The following is a 16,857-nucleotide window of genomic DNA, read 5'->3' on the forward strand; positions in this document are numbered from 1 at the left end:
CAATCACTATCTAGGCCAAGGAGAGCTGTTTTATCTACAGGGCTGTGGCACGTCATTTTAATTAAAGCATGCAGTCTCACTCCGGGAGAGGGAGGAGAGCCATAGTGACGTCCATAATTAAAAATTGATCTGGGGCACTGCAGGAATGTTGAAATCCTGGGAGGAAAGAAGGAGGCAAGAGGAGGTGCGGTTGATCGAAATGCTCAACAAACTCAACATTTTGACAGGCTGCAGTTTTGGGTGCCATATAAGGGTATGGATTCCATATCCAGTAAAAATAAATGTTTATTTGTATTATTTTTTTTTTTTTACTCTCACTTTTGATCAATTTCATGCACCCTTGCTGAATTTCTTTCCAGAAAAAATAAAATAAAAAAAAATATTTACAGAAATAAATAAAACTAACTAAATAACATTGTTTTAAAAGAAATTTAAACCAAAGACACCCCTAAATTATCTCAACTCTCTAATACATTCGGGACCAGAAATTATAACGAAACTACACTAATGACATATGTCTAATGATGATAGTCATAGTCAGTGATAATCTAATGATTTATTACAATGTTACTACATTTTATTTATGATTATGATTATGAATATATCAGGAATATTCCGTTTGTTTGACAGTTTGCCTCATTCATGAAACTTTTAGAAATATGTATGCAAATGTGGAGGAAACATTTCCGAAAACTCTCCAACAGATTAATAAACACTTCATAAACCTCAGATTTGATAGTTAAATATGTGGCTCTGCTGTTCTATGAATGAATGAATGAATAAATACATGCATACAATATTGTGTACACTTTTAATTGCTACAGTAAGCTAGTAGCACTACCTTCAACAATTACAACAGCATAACTGCATTGCTAGATCACTGACAAGTTGCTAATCTTGTATGCACAAATACAGTATTTGGATGGGGATTTGTAAACCAATAGTAATCTAGATTACAGCCTTTAATCTACCCAGATGATTGCCTTTCGTCACAACCAGGCAGTGGTTTCACACTTCCATAGTGGCATGCAGAGAGTTTGGCATGTGAAACTTAAGAAATGGTGCAGATAATGCAGACTTCATGCTCTTTACCACTGCAGGCCAGAGATGCCCTTGCTGGGAGTCGTTTAATCAGCTCATCAGTCATTCATGATGAATGAAACATTAGGCCTTCTCCACTTCCCAGTTCACACATTAACCATCTGCTAATCAGGACTGATTGGGCATAACTACTCTTAAGTTCATCCAGGGAAACATGACCGCAATGTACATTCCTGCTGAACGTACTCTTCCAGCACAGCCATCATCAGTCATTATCAGTATGTGTTTGTTTGCATGTGCAATCTGGTTAAGATAGTTAAGAAGCCCAGTGGAAACATCCTATGCAGCATTCAGAAAGCAACACATGCGGCAGCTCTGTGAGTTAACATTGACTGTCAATTAACTAAACGAGTGAACAAAAAATTCAAGGAACTTAATCCTTGTGCATAAACCGGTGAAGCTGCATTAAAGGGATAGCTCACCCAAAAATGAAAATTCTGCCAATAATTAGTCACCCACATGTCGTTTAAAACCCGCAAGAACTTCATTCATCTTCGGGACACAAATTAGGATATTTTTGATGAAATCCGAGAGCTCTCTGACCCTGCATAGACAGCAATGCAACTACCATGTTCAAGGTCCAGAAAGGTAGTAAGGACATCGTTAAAATTGTCCATGTGACATCAGTTTAACCGTAATTTTATGAAGCTACGGGAATAATTTTTGTGTGGAAAGGAAAGAAAAGAAAAATAACGACTTTATTCAACCATTTATTTCTTCTCTTCCGGGTCATTCTCCGCCGCCATTCACGAGAGTATAAACAAAGGTCTTACAGGTTTGGAACGACATGAGGGTGAGTAATTAATGACAGTTTTTTAATGACAGCCTCTCCAGTAGTCTTTGTTGTCAGTCAGCATTTCCTATCGATCTGAGCTGGACATGTTACTAACACGCAATACTATCCCAATATAGGGGGGAAAAAACACTAGAAAAAAGCAATTAAAGTTTGTTATTTTCTTCTTCTTCTTTCCTTTCTAATTGTTGTCTTGCAGGTCATACTTTTTAAACTGTGTAATTTGATGGACTGCTTCAAATCTAACAACACACACACACACACACACACACATGTGCGTGTTTGTGTAGAAATAGAAATAACATTGCTATAACAAGGTATTATATATTTTAATATTCATATACCAGGTGCATGTTCTTTATACAGTCACAGTGGAGGTTATATTATAGGCTACTCATGTGATCAGTGCAGGTGCTGAAGATGTGCTCAATTATTTTGGAACAACCAGGACATCTGGGTCCAGTCAAATATCTGCATATGCTAGTTTTAGATGGCAGTTAGATGGCAGTTTTAGATGAGTAAAAGTGGTGCTACAAAGAGATCTGTTTTTTTTTTCTCTCCACTTAAAAAGAGTGTTTTGGTGGTTACAATCATGAACACACGGGGGCTAGGAGACGGGCAGGTTGCACCAACCATCTGTTCCACTGTTTGAATAACAAGCACATCCACCTTTTTCATCCAAAGGCACAATTTACATTGCCTGCTTTTAACGCACACATGATCTGATCTAATTAAGATTTCAGGGAAGCTCTGGACTTTGCTTTTGTCTGGCTGTGAAGTGGATAATTGCTGTGTTTCTTTAAAAGCATCTGCTGGGGAGCGCAGTGAAAATAAAACCCTGAATTTATCGGTGCTGGTTTAATATTCATTAAGAAAGCAATTAGCAGATTGCTAAGAGTAAAACCTTTCTGCCATTCGTATTAGCAGAACACCCATCCATCCCTGTGTTGGGTAGTAACTAATTAAAAGTAGCAACTTCTACTTACTTCACTTCATTTTCAGTCGCATGGAAATACTGTTGCTCGGCTATTTTTAAATTAGTAGCTTCAGTCTTGCCAGTAACAACCTGTTTTTTTTTTTCACCCAACAAGCAGCTGTTAATCACATTTTGGATTCAGTTGTTTAGTTATAATACTAACAGGCAGTATTATTTTTGTGTTTTATATATATATATTATATTTAATATATTTTATTTTAGTTTTAGCTTAAACTTAAACGTAACTGTATTTCTATCAGTTTTTCAAGGCATTTCTTATTTTCTTCAGAAAAGCTTTTTTCATTATTTATTTATTTATTTTAGCAATTTAAAAAATATATATATATTTTTTTTTTTCTGGTACAATTTTGATAGTTATTTCATTCAAAACACCCATGTAGTTGATGTAGCCACGTAGCTGAAACAACTTTGCTTCTTTATCTAATTTAATAGATTTTATTTTCCACTATAAATCCATCATCCATCCATCTGTCTCATTTTCAACTACATTACCACCATGTGATTCACAGTGAAACAGTGCAAAAATAAGCAATATTGCACATGAACATATCCACAACACTCATGCGACTGTCACTCGCACCACCTGTGCATTTCAACACGTCATTCACTGTATTCGTCTGTCACACTGTATTTAGCCCTATCTGGACAGGTTTTCCCTGAGGACTTTGGTAGTGTTTCGCAGAAGATCCTATTTAATCCAGTCAGAAGTGAACATGTCTGGTTAACTCTTCTCTTTCACTTTTAATTTTGACCTTCATGAAGTGTGTAACTAAAGCTAAATTTAGTGTTGCGCTACCAGTTGCATCTTCATTACAAATTGCAACCTTATTTCTAGTAAACTAACAGTTGGTGGATCTGCTGGCATCTCTTTCGATGTTCAAAAGTAAATCAATAAGGAGAGTCAAATTATGTACTTTTCAGAATGGCTACTTTACAAGTCAAGTATGATGCTTATTTGAATGAATTATATACATAATGCTATAATTATTTCACATATGTAAGTCTTGTGTAATGGGTTTTGATCTTGTCCGAATCAAATCACACATGTCCTACAATAATAAATATGAATTAATCCTATCCAAAGTTTGAAAAATCAATCCTATCCAAAGAGTGCTTATCGGTTTTCAATAGAATTTACAAGATGGAATGAAAAAGAAAGAAAAAAGCTCAGTCTCTAATTTATGAGAAGTCGCTTTTAACCACGTTTACCATGTACTACAAGGATAAGCTTATTTTCTGCAGCCGTACACAAGGCTTTCTTAAGGATCTTTATTGTAAGGAACACAGCTGTGCTCTTTTCTTCCTTAAAATAAAACACTCAGAGAATAAAAGTATCACCCCCACAAGATGTGCTATAAAGACAAAGCCAGGCACATGCTGCTGCTCAGAGCCTTATTTTGCCACAATGAAAAATTGCAACTGAATTTAATTTGCGCTCGCTGATAGATGTGAACGCTTTCTTCCCAAAAGACACCTCTATGAGCAAAGCCACTTAATCAGTCCTTTCTAGCAGATGCTTTTCAATGACAATTAAGGCACATTTTCATTATTCTTTCAGCAGTTTTAATTAATTTCCTGTACAAATTAGTTTATGGCTGTACTAGCACAAAATGCTAAGTTTTAGCTAAATATAACATTGAATGTGACTTGGATTACCTAGATAAGAGCTTACTTAAATATGAATTCAATATGTTTTTGTTCACATTTTGCAGAGCCTTTAATTTGTCCAAACATTATAGAATGTTATGCTGAAATCCACTGGCCTGGATGAATATCTAATTCTATCTATCTATCTATCTGTCTATCTATCTATCTATCTGTCTGTCTGTCTGTCTGTCTGTCGTCCGTCTGTCCATCCATCCATTCATCTATCTATCTATCTATCTATCTATCTATCTATCTATCTATATATCAATCTGTGTGTCCGTACATCCATCCATCTACCCCTTCTATCTATCTATCTATCTATCTATCTATCTATCTATATATCAATCTGTGTGTCCGTACATCCATCCATCTACCCCTCTGTCCATCATATATCTGTCCAACCATCCATATCAGTCCTTCCATCCGTCCGTTTGTTTGTTTAATTGTTCGTTCGTTCGTTCATTCATTCATTCATTCATTCATTCATTCATTCATTCATTCATTCATTCATTCATTCATTCATTCATTCATTCATTCATTCATTCATTCATTCATTCATTCATTCATTCATTCATTCATTCATTCAACCCCAAGTATTTAAAAATTTGACTGTCATTGCAACATTCAAAGTTTGTCTTCACCAACTTTGCTTTATAACATTTCCTGTCTACTTTCAATCCCTATTCAATTGCAGGAGCTGAATTAAAATATCCATTTAAAAAAAAATTCTAAATGTATTTAAAAAAAAAAATCAATTCAGTTCTGAATGATGCACAACCTTGATAAACATGAACATATTTAACCCTGGTAATGCATTTAACACATTGCTAAAGTGGAATTTACCTTACAGTGTATTACAGTAAATCAGATCATAGGCTCTGTGTTGCCTATTCATTATATTCATATTGATACTTGCATACCTACAGTACAGTCTTATAGTCAGCCTTTCACTTACGGGATAAAAATGCCTAAATAAACGTGTTCTGGTTCAAAGAGTTCTTGTCCCCTGCAACTGTCCTTTAGTGTGAAAATAAACATGAACCTTATTTTGATATGTCTGTCTATTTGTCTGTTCATTTGGAGGGGGTATTCAAGGTGTTACTCTGAGCTGTCAGTGATACATTGACTTCTTGTGGCATCCTGTCAGAAGGAAGTGTGGCCAGTATCTTTTGATAATATAATATAGCACAAGTGCCTTTCCAGATCCATCATAGCCTGTATGGATTGTTAGCTGTTTATGTAAAGTAAATGTATTCACCCCTAACATGACATAGGCTTTAATAGAGAAATAGAGTATAATCTATATGCATGCCATAGAAAAACCTATTTGACACGCTACTTCAGTCAGAAGGAGCAGCATTGTGGAGATTTGGTTAAAAGGTCACAGGGAGAAAAGAAAAAGCTTAAGCAAAAGTGACTGGATGCCTGTTTTAGAATCAGTCTCTGTGCTTTAATGTGCAAGAGGTTTGGCAAGATGGAATTATCCTTGGAATGACCCAGTTTCTCAGAGTTTTACACTATAATTCACTTTTAAAGAGATAGTTCACCCAAAAGTGAAAATTATGTTATAATTTACTCACCTTTATTTGAATTACGATTACACTGGCAGATTATCAACTAAAAAAAAAATTGTGCGGTCCCTTGCACAATACCATGTTAGGTCATAAGCATGTTTAAGGTCATTAAAGCACTTTTATTATAGTGCAAGGTTTGTAAAACATTTTGATGTTTGCACCACGTAACCAGCTTCATAAGAACAGTATGGTTTTTCTGACATAGTAAACTTGCTTGGTAGTCAATATATAAGAGCTCAAAGACTTGTAGAAACAAGCTAAAATGGCATGGTTGCTTCACCAAGTGTGTTTCTATCTCACATTTGCTACTAGGGTTAGGGTAGGGTTTAGTGCAAGTGCTACATTTTCAAACACAATAAAGCTTTAAGGTTTTAAACTTTTTTTCTGTATGTGTGTGTGTGTGTGTGTGTGTGTGTGTGCTAAACCTAAGAGAAGAAATCATACAGGCTTGGAAAGACATAAGGGCAAATACATAGTGACAGAATTTTCACTTTTGGGTTAACTGTCCCTTCAATCATTTTAAAACATTTTTATTATCTGTGCAGAGAGTTAGTCATGTCTATAATGCCATTCCAAAGCATAGCTAACATTGTATTGTTAATTAATTTCCTTTAAAAAAAATATTTTTTTCATCAAAACCAACATGTGCCAAAGTAGAATGTTCTTGTATCTCTGACGCCCATTCATTTCACTGTAGCATTTTGCCCAAGGTTGTGAGATGGATACTAATTCACAGTCTTCCCCAGCACCCAGACTAATTAAACATACCAAACAGCTGCAAATGAGTAGATTTCACAATGGGTGTGGATTCTAAACATTAGCAAAGACAAATTAGCCTGGTTTGTGCCCACCTCTCCCAGCACAGATTTAGTTTTCACTTGTTCCCGTCAAAAAAATAATAATTTTGTTAGTGTGACCATAGAGTCATCCTCTCTGATATATCTGTCTTCTTTCATGGATGAGATTTCTGAGGCTCAAAAGAAACACTTTGAATTTTGGATACCCCACAGCTTTAGAACGTGCACTGGGAATACATGGCCCATAAAGTGTGCAACTTCTGATAGATGTACCGAAACTTTCTCTTTTATCATGACAAAGGCATCCAGGAGTGGAATACAGCAGAAGTTTCTCCTGTAATTGTTTGTCATTCTGAAACCTGAAGCATAAGGCAGGTCCATGGAGATGAAGGCCATTGATTGTTGCATTAAACATACAGTAAATAAACAACAGTAAACAGAAACAATATTTAGAGTAAGTCCCAGCAATAAAATCAATGTAGATTGGCACCTAGCAACAAAAACAACATACCTTTATAATAATTAAACAATAGGCTTGATATCTTATTGGATATTCAATTGCACCATAAAAAAACATTGCAGTGTTAGCACAACCAAGTGACTAATTATAAATGTAATTAGATTTTCAGTTCACAAAACAATGAGGCGTCTTACCTGTAGACCAAAGTGTCATCTGCCGAGCTGTTATACTGAATCTGATACATCCTGATTCCAGGGAAATGTTGTTGCGAAGGCCACCTGATGAGTGCAGAATTTGTCGTAAGCTCAGCAAGTACCACCTTCCTCTCCTGAGACCTGGTCTCATTGCTTATGGATGAAGTTGACTTTGCAGAGGTTAGAATATCAGATGGTCCTGGATCAGGTTCTCTGATTCGGTTAGTGCTGTTAGCTAAGTGCGGCAGTGGGCTGACCACCAACTCCACCGTGCCTGTAGACTCCCCCGCGGCATTAGATGCAATGCAGGTGAAGACTCCTGTATCCTTCAATGAAGTGATGTTGATCTCCAAACTCCCATTGCTAAAACTTAAAGTACGGGAAGTGTTGGCAATTAGACGGCCCTCTGGGGAGATCCAGTGAACGTCTGGGTCTGGGTCTCCATTGGCCTTGCATTTCAGACTGGTGGGTTGGCCTTCCATGGCAAAGGTTTTGGGAGATTTCCTTGTAATAACAGGTGGATCACATATGAACTCCTCCTCTGGGATGGTCCAGAAGTACTTTGCAGTAAGGTCAGGAGGTGACGCGCAAGTTTCCAGGTCATCCTCTCTTGTTAGCCTCCTTAGCCAGAGTAGCTCACAGTTACAATGCAGTGGGTTCCCTCCAAAACTTAGGACGAGGGAGGAAAGGGGTGACCCTTTTGACTTGGCATAAACCGGTATCCTAAGGAATAAGGGGTCGGGGGGTATTTTCTTTAGCTTATTGGATGTCATATCCAGACGTGCTAGTTTGTGTAGGTTTGAAAAGACTCCTAGAGGCACATGCTCTATGAGGTTATGATCCATGTTAAGAGTGTTCACATTGGTGAGGTGTCCTATAGTCTCCCACGGGATATCCACCAGGTTATTGTATGAGAGATCCAGGTCCTCGAGAGTCCCCAGAAAGTCATCAAACGCATGTGGGGAGATGTTGTGCAGTTGATTGTTGGCAAGGATAAGGTGCCGAAGGTTGGTGAGTCCCCGGAAGTGGTCGTCCGTGATGACGCTTAGACGGTTACTGTCTAGATGCAATGCACGCAGCCGCTTAAGATCGGCAAAAGTGTAAGGCATAATCTGGCTGATGGTATTGCGGGAAAGCGTCAGGTGTAGGAGACTTGTCATGTTTGCGAAGTCTCTCCTCCTTAATGCTGTGATGAAGTTCTCGGTGAGACGCAGCTCTACTGTACGCCGGTCAATGACTGTGGGCACAAAAAGCAGGCCGGTCTTGGCACAGAGGATAGTTAGAGATGGTGACAGGTTCTGGCACATGCAACGCTTGGGGCAAAGCTGTCCCAATGCAGACACAGCCAGCATCAGCAGGGAGAAGATCAGCCACTCCATCTCTCGGGGGAACTGCAAAACAAGCAAACACAGTGTGCCAGTGTGATGAAAATGCATGTAAATGCACTCTCCACTCTAATGTTCAAAGCCAATGACTTTGTAAAATGCACTGTCACTGTATTGGACGGATAGCCATAAACAACATCATGCTGTTGACAGTGGCCTAGAGTAAGGTCAATATTTTGTAAAGTATTTTAAGTCACTCTTGGGCTCTGTATACAAATCCACACTCATCCCTGATGTTCTGTTTGGGGTCTCTGAGATTCTAAGGTTATTTTAATACCTTGGAAAATGTACCTAACTTTGAAGTATCTGGTTGACAATTCATAAATGTTTCTAATCTTATGTGAATTGATTATAAACAAAATGTCAAGGTTCAACTGTTCCGCATAACGTTACATCAGTTTGGGTCTTAGAGACCCCTGATATAAAACATAAATGCAATGATAAAAAAAAAAAAACTGCTACAGTTCTTACTGATGTACTGTAAAGACCAAAGAGAGATACTTATTCTGAACTTTGACTAGGTCAGAGATTGATGTTAGAATAATATGATTGAAATACAATAATATATAAAAATATGGCTTTTTTTGTGTGTGTCACTGTGTATCACAGCTTACTAGATACACTGATATCAAAAGTAAGAATCCATGTACCATGTACCATGGTAACAGCAAAATTTGGCTTTTCCATGTTATGGTTGCACAGTAATGTAGAATCGACTCATTATATGTAAGTGTGTGTGGATATGATGTAAGATGGCAGACATATGTAACCTCTTGAAACTGCATTAAATATCCTAGTCCACACTGTAAAAACAGAAATACATCATGTTTTCCCAAAATCAAACTAGAGTGCAAACATAGAAATTTCAGAGGAAAAAAAGAGACCAGTACAAACAATTCTCACATATTCAATTCCATCTTCTGCTCTCAATCACAATAAAATAAATTTCCATGTTACTTACTTTATTACTATTTATTTATTATTATTATTATTGTGTGATTTATTATTATTATTATTATTGTGTGAATTTTGAAAAAATATATATATATATTAAAAGTCATGCCACTGTCTGTAATAAAATTTCAGAATGTGAAAGAAGAATGTGGTGTAATGACACCCAGAGCTGACTGTGATGCTTAGTCTGAGAAGTGTGCACAAAATGACATATTTCCTGTAATAAATTGTAAAGGACAGACTCAATTATAACTCAATTATAAGTCTAGCTAAGGATAAATATCTGAGCACAGTGTGTGATGTCATTGAGATCTCTTCTAAACCTTTAAAAGAGACAAATGTGAGAGATCCAGGGTCTTTAGCTAAGGAGAAAAATCTGATGAGACTCCGATTGGTTTATTGCACGTTACGCCCAAAAAACTCCCATTACTCATTAAGAGAATAGGGACAACCCGTTTAGACCATGTGCCGGGCACGCCGACCGTTTTCCCGTCGTTAAACTAGCAAAAGTGGATTCGGACACGCCCTGAGTGCACCTGAACGCCGTGCGCTTTAGACCATGCGCTTAGATCGTTAAAATAGGGCCTTATATGATCTTTAGTAAATGTGATGTGACATTACAGTCCATGTCTCATATTTTCTTATGCATTTCTACAAAAGACACATTTAATGTCCAAGAACAAATATTTTAGCAAAATGTATATTTTAAATCCCAGTTTTTCCTCGGGTCTCCGTGGTGTTGTGATTCGTCATATTCACACAGCAGTGGTGATGAGAGAACGCGCTTGAGAAACAGTTTAGAGAGGAGAAACGCCGTGCGCTTTAGACCATGCGCTTAGATCGTTAAAATAGGGCCTTATATGATCTTTAGTAAATGTGATGTGACATTACAGTCCATGTCTCATATTTTCTTATGCATTTCTACAAAAGACACATTTAATGTCCAAGAACAAATATTTTAGCAAAATGTATATTTTAAATCCCAGTTTTTCCTCGGGTCTCCGTGGTGTTGTGATTCGTCATATTCACACAGCAGTGGTGATGAGAGAACGCGCTTGAGAAACAGTTTAGAGAGGAGAAATCAATCTACATATAACATATTGGTCACAGATTATTGGTCACTTTCTAAATAATAAAAGTATAGCGCATCCATTAGTAATTATATATAAATAAATAGTTTTTTACCGATGCAAGTATGTTAGAAACGATGCATCGCAATATAAATGGCAACTTGTATCCGATGCACACTTGCCAATGCATCGCATCGTTAACTTTTTATGCCAATGCACAGAGCGAATCGGGGAATCTTCCCATCCCTAAAATACATACATACATACATACATGTTTTCTATTTATTTATTTGGTACTTAGAAATGAACACAGACTGAATCCATTTTAACCATGGATTAGTTATTTTATTGTAATTGCCTTGCAGCAAGCCACAGGGATTTGCATTTCATCACAAGACAGCCATGTTAAAAAGAAAACGATAAAAAAATGGGTATAAATCAGATAAATGTTCTCATGGGACTCGTTTGAAGGCTTCTCTGATCATCAAATTCATATGAAAGTTATCTCTGATGTATCAATCTGATTTGGAATCCAGTTAAAGGTGTGTTTTTCTGCTCCACTGGTGTCACCAAATAGTGTGCTGTTCTGTGTACTTTATTACTGAGTTACCAGTACTTTGGATCGTTTAATTCTTCAACGCTCATCTCAGAGTTGCTGTCATAGCAACAGGTCTATGAGGTCAAACCTGGGTGAAGAGTTCAGAATTTGGTGGCATATTATCGATTGATTGATTGATTTATGAACAAAGTAATACTTTTATTCAGAAAAAGCACATTAAATTTAACAAAAGCGACAATGAAGACTATTATGAAGATTTATAATTTTACAAAATATTTATATTTTAATTGCTGATGTTTTGGACTTAATATTCATAAAAAAATAAGGAGAACAACTGTTTTCAACATTGATAATAAAACAGTAAAACAAAAAGGGATTTTTTTTTTGTAATACTATTTCATATTACTTGTAAATTTTATCAAATAAATAAGAAGGCAAAACAATCTTACTGACCTCATACCCTGGTCGTGTCTATTAGTGTATATGGTGGTGTAAAGAGAATTTAAATGGAATTATGTTGTATAAATTGTTTGTCATGAATCTGACAGACAAGCAGTCCAGCTGAAAACTCAATGTTATAAAGAACATTTTCAGGAAGACTGAATAACAGACTCACAGCTGACTAATTAAACTAAGATGAAGTATTTAAACATCAAGAAATAACATGTATAACTTAAACTGCAGGTGATTCTTCAGTCACTGAATCAAGCTAAAGCCACATCATATACAGTATATAGGACTTTCCACTTGGAATTAATGAAAGATTAGTTCATGGCAATACTCAGATACAAACCCAAATATCCTTCAGAACAGTAGCCAATCCTTCTCCTGAAACCTCTCTATCTGTAAGAAGCTTACGTTCAAAGAACGACCGGTGGATAAACCTACCTGAAGTTGAAGGAGATAGTGACACTCTTCCACTATGACTCTAAAGAGAGGCAGTAAGTGATTTACGGAGTCTTTCTATAATTGTGTGCCTCTGCGACTGACAGAATTCCTAGCGCAGAGAGCTCTGACGCAATGGAGATGGATTACCACATCCATGTCTGCTTTCTACTAAAGTGCCCATGGGCCCTGTGAGGTAAAATTGTGGTATCTGAACTTCCTTTTCCTGGAAGGCAACCTCACAGATCTTTATTTTTTATTTTTGCAGATCTCTGACCAGCTGCAGCGGTATGCAAAGCATCTGCATATTAGTTGCAATTACTTTGCTGCAATGCATTGCTGTGCATCATCATGTGACTCAAACCCCTTTGTGCTTCAATCAGTGTCATCCAGTGGAGAGCTCTAGAATAAAGCAATCACAGTAATCATATGCTGCCTTGGGACTTGAGACATGACCCACAGGGCGGATGTCATACTTGTCTGTCACTCACAGTATGCGCCGAATTACAAACTGAATGAAAGCTACTGTTCTGAGCTTTTCAATTAAAAATTCACAACGGATTTAATTCGGCACAGTGGAGACACAGTCGGGTGTCATCAAAGATGGAGACCCCTTTGGGGTGCACCAAATTGGCTTGAGAAACAGAGTAAAAACATAAAAATAAAACTCAGAGACCAGTATAGACACAAACCCTGAGCTTTTTACCCTGGATATCAGCTGTCTCCAGCTCCCATTCATCTCGGGTAAAATCATGCCCATTAGTTCATGTTGCTATGACAATCCAAAACGGAGAGTGCATTTATCACATCCCATTATCAAGCATTGTATCTTAACAGTGGGCCTGTGGTTTGCTTCTCAGTATTGAACACTGATCTAAATTATATCAACACAATGACAATCCACAGAAACAAGGATATTTCTAAGCCAAAACAGATGCTTCAAGTACATAACACATTCAGAAAACAGCAGTTAGCCATTTCTACTGTTTCCAAGGCCTGCATATCCATTACAATCATCCTAGTTACTGTAGGCCTCATTTGATTGTGGATGTTCCCTGGTCAATTTAAATAAATAATTAAACCAAACTAGTAGGTACATCTTGCTGATATTTTTCACTTAAAGGAATAGTTCACCCATCTTCATCGAAAAAGATTGATGGAGAAATTTTAGCATTACATCACTTGCTCACCAATGGATCCTCTGCAGAAAATGGGTGCTGTCAGGATAAGAGTCTAAACAGCTGATAAAAACATCACATTAATCCACAAGTAATCCACACGACTCCAGTCCATCAATTAACGTTGTGTGAAAAGCTGTGTGTTTTAACTTTAAACTGTTGCTTCTGGCTATAATATGAGTCCATAATCCATAATAACACTTCATCCAGTGAAAAAGTAAATTTCCTGTTGTTCTCTCATATCAAAAATCAACCAACAAATTTGTTTAGAACTGTTTTGGACAGTTTTTGCTTGTTCAATAAATGGTGCTTGATCTGCGCATATTTCTCTCCTGATTCAGATGAGATTACTTGTTTTTACTGCAGAAAACAATATTAAAAGAGAACTTGTATTTTGGCAAGAAGCAACAGTTTGAAGTTTAAAATGTCTTAAATTATTATACTTGTAAATTAATTTTACAAGTATAAATGTTCAATGCAGTCTGTCAATTAATATCAAGTATAGGTATACTGTAAAACATATGTATGCTTCAGATGCACTACCAAGGACTAGAATGCTCCAGGAAAGCTATTTTCATGCTGAGCTAATTAAAATGACCACAACTGATCACAGTTGAAAGTCAAACCCAGAGGGAAAAAAAAATCAAAAGTGAGATCTCTTTAACATCTCAAATATTTATTCTAGACTGAAATTAGGTTATTTTAAGATCTAATTGAGATTTTTGCTTGAGTCACCTGCTTCTCAAAGTTGTCTCCTGAGACAAAAACTCTAACAATCTCACAATGGTCTCCTTTAAAGCTTTAAAAGAGACCTCAACAACATCACACACTGTGCTCAGATATTTATCCTTAGCTAGAGACTCTGGATCTCTCACATTTGTCTCTTTTAAAGCTTTAGAAAAGATCTCAACAACATCACACACTGTGCTCAGATATTGCTCCTTAGCTACAGACACTAGATCTCTCACATTTGTCTCTTTTAAAGCTTTAGAAAAGATCTCAACAACATCACACATTGTGCTCAGATTTTCTCATTTGCTAGAGACTCTGGTGGTCTCACATTTGTCTCCTCCAAAGTTTCAAACAAGATCTCAACAGCATCGCACACTGTGCTCAGATATTTATCCTTAGCTAGAGACTCTGGATCTCTCACATTTGTCTCTTTTAAAGCTTTAGAAAAGATCTCAACAACATCACACACTGTGCTCAGATATTGCTCCTTAGCTACAGACACTAGATCTCTCACATTTGTCTCTTTTAAAGCTTTAGAAAAGATCTCAACAACATCACACATTGTGCTCAGATTTTCTCATTTGCTAGAGACTCTGGTGGTCTCACATTTGTCTCCTCCAAAGTTTCAAACAAGATCTCAACAGCATCGCACACTGTGCTCAGATATTTATCCTTAGCTAGAGACTCTGTATCTCTCACATTTGTCTCCTTTAAAGCTTTAGAAGAAATCTCAACAACATTGCACACTGTGCTCAGATATTTATCCTTAGCTAGAGACTCTGGATCTCTCACATTTGTCTCCTTTAAAGCTTTAGAAGAAATCTCAACAGCATCGCACACTGTGCTCAGATATTTATCCTTAGCTAGAGACTCTGGATCTCTCACATTTGTCTCATTTAAAGCTTTAGAAGAAATCTCAACAACATCACACACTGTGCTCATATATGTATCCTTTGCTAGAGACTCTGGATCTCTCATATTTGTCTCCTTTAAAGCTTTAGAAGAGATCACAACAAAATCACACATGTAGATTGCTTAGATTTTTCTCTTTAGCTAAATAATCTGGGGGTCTCATATTTGTCTCCTGTAATGCTTTAGAAGAGATCTCTACAACTTTACAAAGTGTGCATCAAGTCAAGTATGCACACTGGGGGGGGGGATGCCTTAATCAAAACTGATTTACAGAAAATGTAACCCTTGACTTGACTCTTGATTATTAATTGACTGATTTGATTATTAATACATATTATATGGAAGAAATCTTTGAGCCCATATTGAGGCATTTGACTTGGTGCACACTTTGTAAAGTTATTGAGATCACTTCTGAAATTTAGAAGAGACAAATGTGAGAGCTCTCGAGTCTTTAGTGTAGGGGAAAAATCTGAGCACATTGTGTAATGTTGTTGAGACCTCTTCTAAACTTTTGAGGAGACAAATGTGAGAGATCCAGAGTCTAGCTAAGGATAAATATCTGAGCACAGTGTGTGATGTCATTGAGATCTCTTCTAAACCTTTAAAAGAGACAAATGTGAGAGATCCAGGGTCTTTAGCTAAGGAAAAAAATCTGAGCACAGTGTGTAAAGCTGTTGAGATCTCTTCTAAATCTTAAAGAAGACCATAGTGAGAGTTTTTTGTCTCAGGAGACAAGTTTGAGAAGCAGGAGATTTAAGCAAAAGTTTCCATTTAATCTTAAGGTAACCTAATTTCTGTCTAGGATAAATATTTGAAATGGTAAAGAGATATTTTTCTATTATTATTATTTTTCTTCCCTCTGGTTAGCTTCAATGTAATTTATCTACACCATTTAAATCAAAGACAATACATGCATTGTCGTATTTGAAGTTGTTTTATGTAGACAGTGTTTTATTGCACAGTGATTTAACAGAGGAAACCATAACCTATATTTACATGCATGCAAAATGCATGCATGGGCTGTACAAGACAAAATTGTAATACTAAACAAAGCAAAAAAAACACTGGTACTAGTGTTACATTTGTTAATGTAAAAAAGGTATTGTCTGCCAGCAGGAGAAGCATTGAGAGTGGTAGAACTTGCGGTTCCCTTTCATGGGAACTTCGAACTGCATCCTCTAGGGGTCGCTATGGGAGAACGCCTCGTCGTGACCCGTGTCTGAAGCATACATTGAAAAAACACCAACTCGTTGGCCGGCGACAGCTATGACATCACTACCGGTGCGACTATAAAATAGGCGCCGGGAGCACACATCATTCTCTTCTTCGTCTTCATTGACTGTTTTGTTTGAAGCGTGCATTTCTGTGGTAAGAGCAATCTCTATTCATATCATTATGGCGAGCACTGGCAAAGCATTTAAGGATGTGTGCATCCGTGTTGACGTTGTTTAACATCTGATGACACACACGATCTATGCGTTGTTTGTTTGGGCAAAGAGCACGCACGCAATGTCTCTGAGGGGGCAATCGCCGTGCACTGCGAGCGTTTTTTCCAAGGGAAAAGCTCCGCTCTCGTTTGTCTCTCTTTTCGAGGAAAGAGGGGCAGCCATCTGCTTCCC

The 16,857-nt window shown here is 37.1% G+C and overlaps 1 protein-coding gene across 1 annotated transcript in view; it reads right to left on the reverse strand.

The window, feature by feature from the left end:
- Nucleotides 1-16,857, reverse strand: part of zgc:172282 (leucine-rich repeat and fibronectin type III domain-containing protein 1-like protein) — a 145,663-nt gene that overhangs the window by 42,943 nt on the left and 85,863 nt on the right. The window contains exon 3 of the mRNA XM_016238505.1: nt 7,564-8,954. Coding sequence (XP_016093991.1) covers nt 7,564-8,942 — 1,379 coding nt within the window. The 5' untranslated portion in view covers nt 8,943-8,954. The remainder of the gene's footprint in view (nt 1-7,563; nt 8,955-16,857) is intronic.

The sequence above is a fragment of the Sinocyclocheilus grahami genome, unplaced genomic scaffold (assembly GCF_001515645.1).
Source record: "Sinocyclocheilus grahami isolate Dianchi unplaced genomic scaffold, SAMN03320097.WGS_v1.1 scaffold541.1, whole genome shotgun sequence".
In the NCBI taxonomy this organism is placed as follows: domain Eukaryota; kingdom Metazoa; phylum Chordata; class Actinopteri; order Cypriniformes; family Cyprinidae; genus Sinocyclocheilus; species Sinocyclocheilus grahami.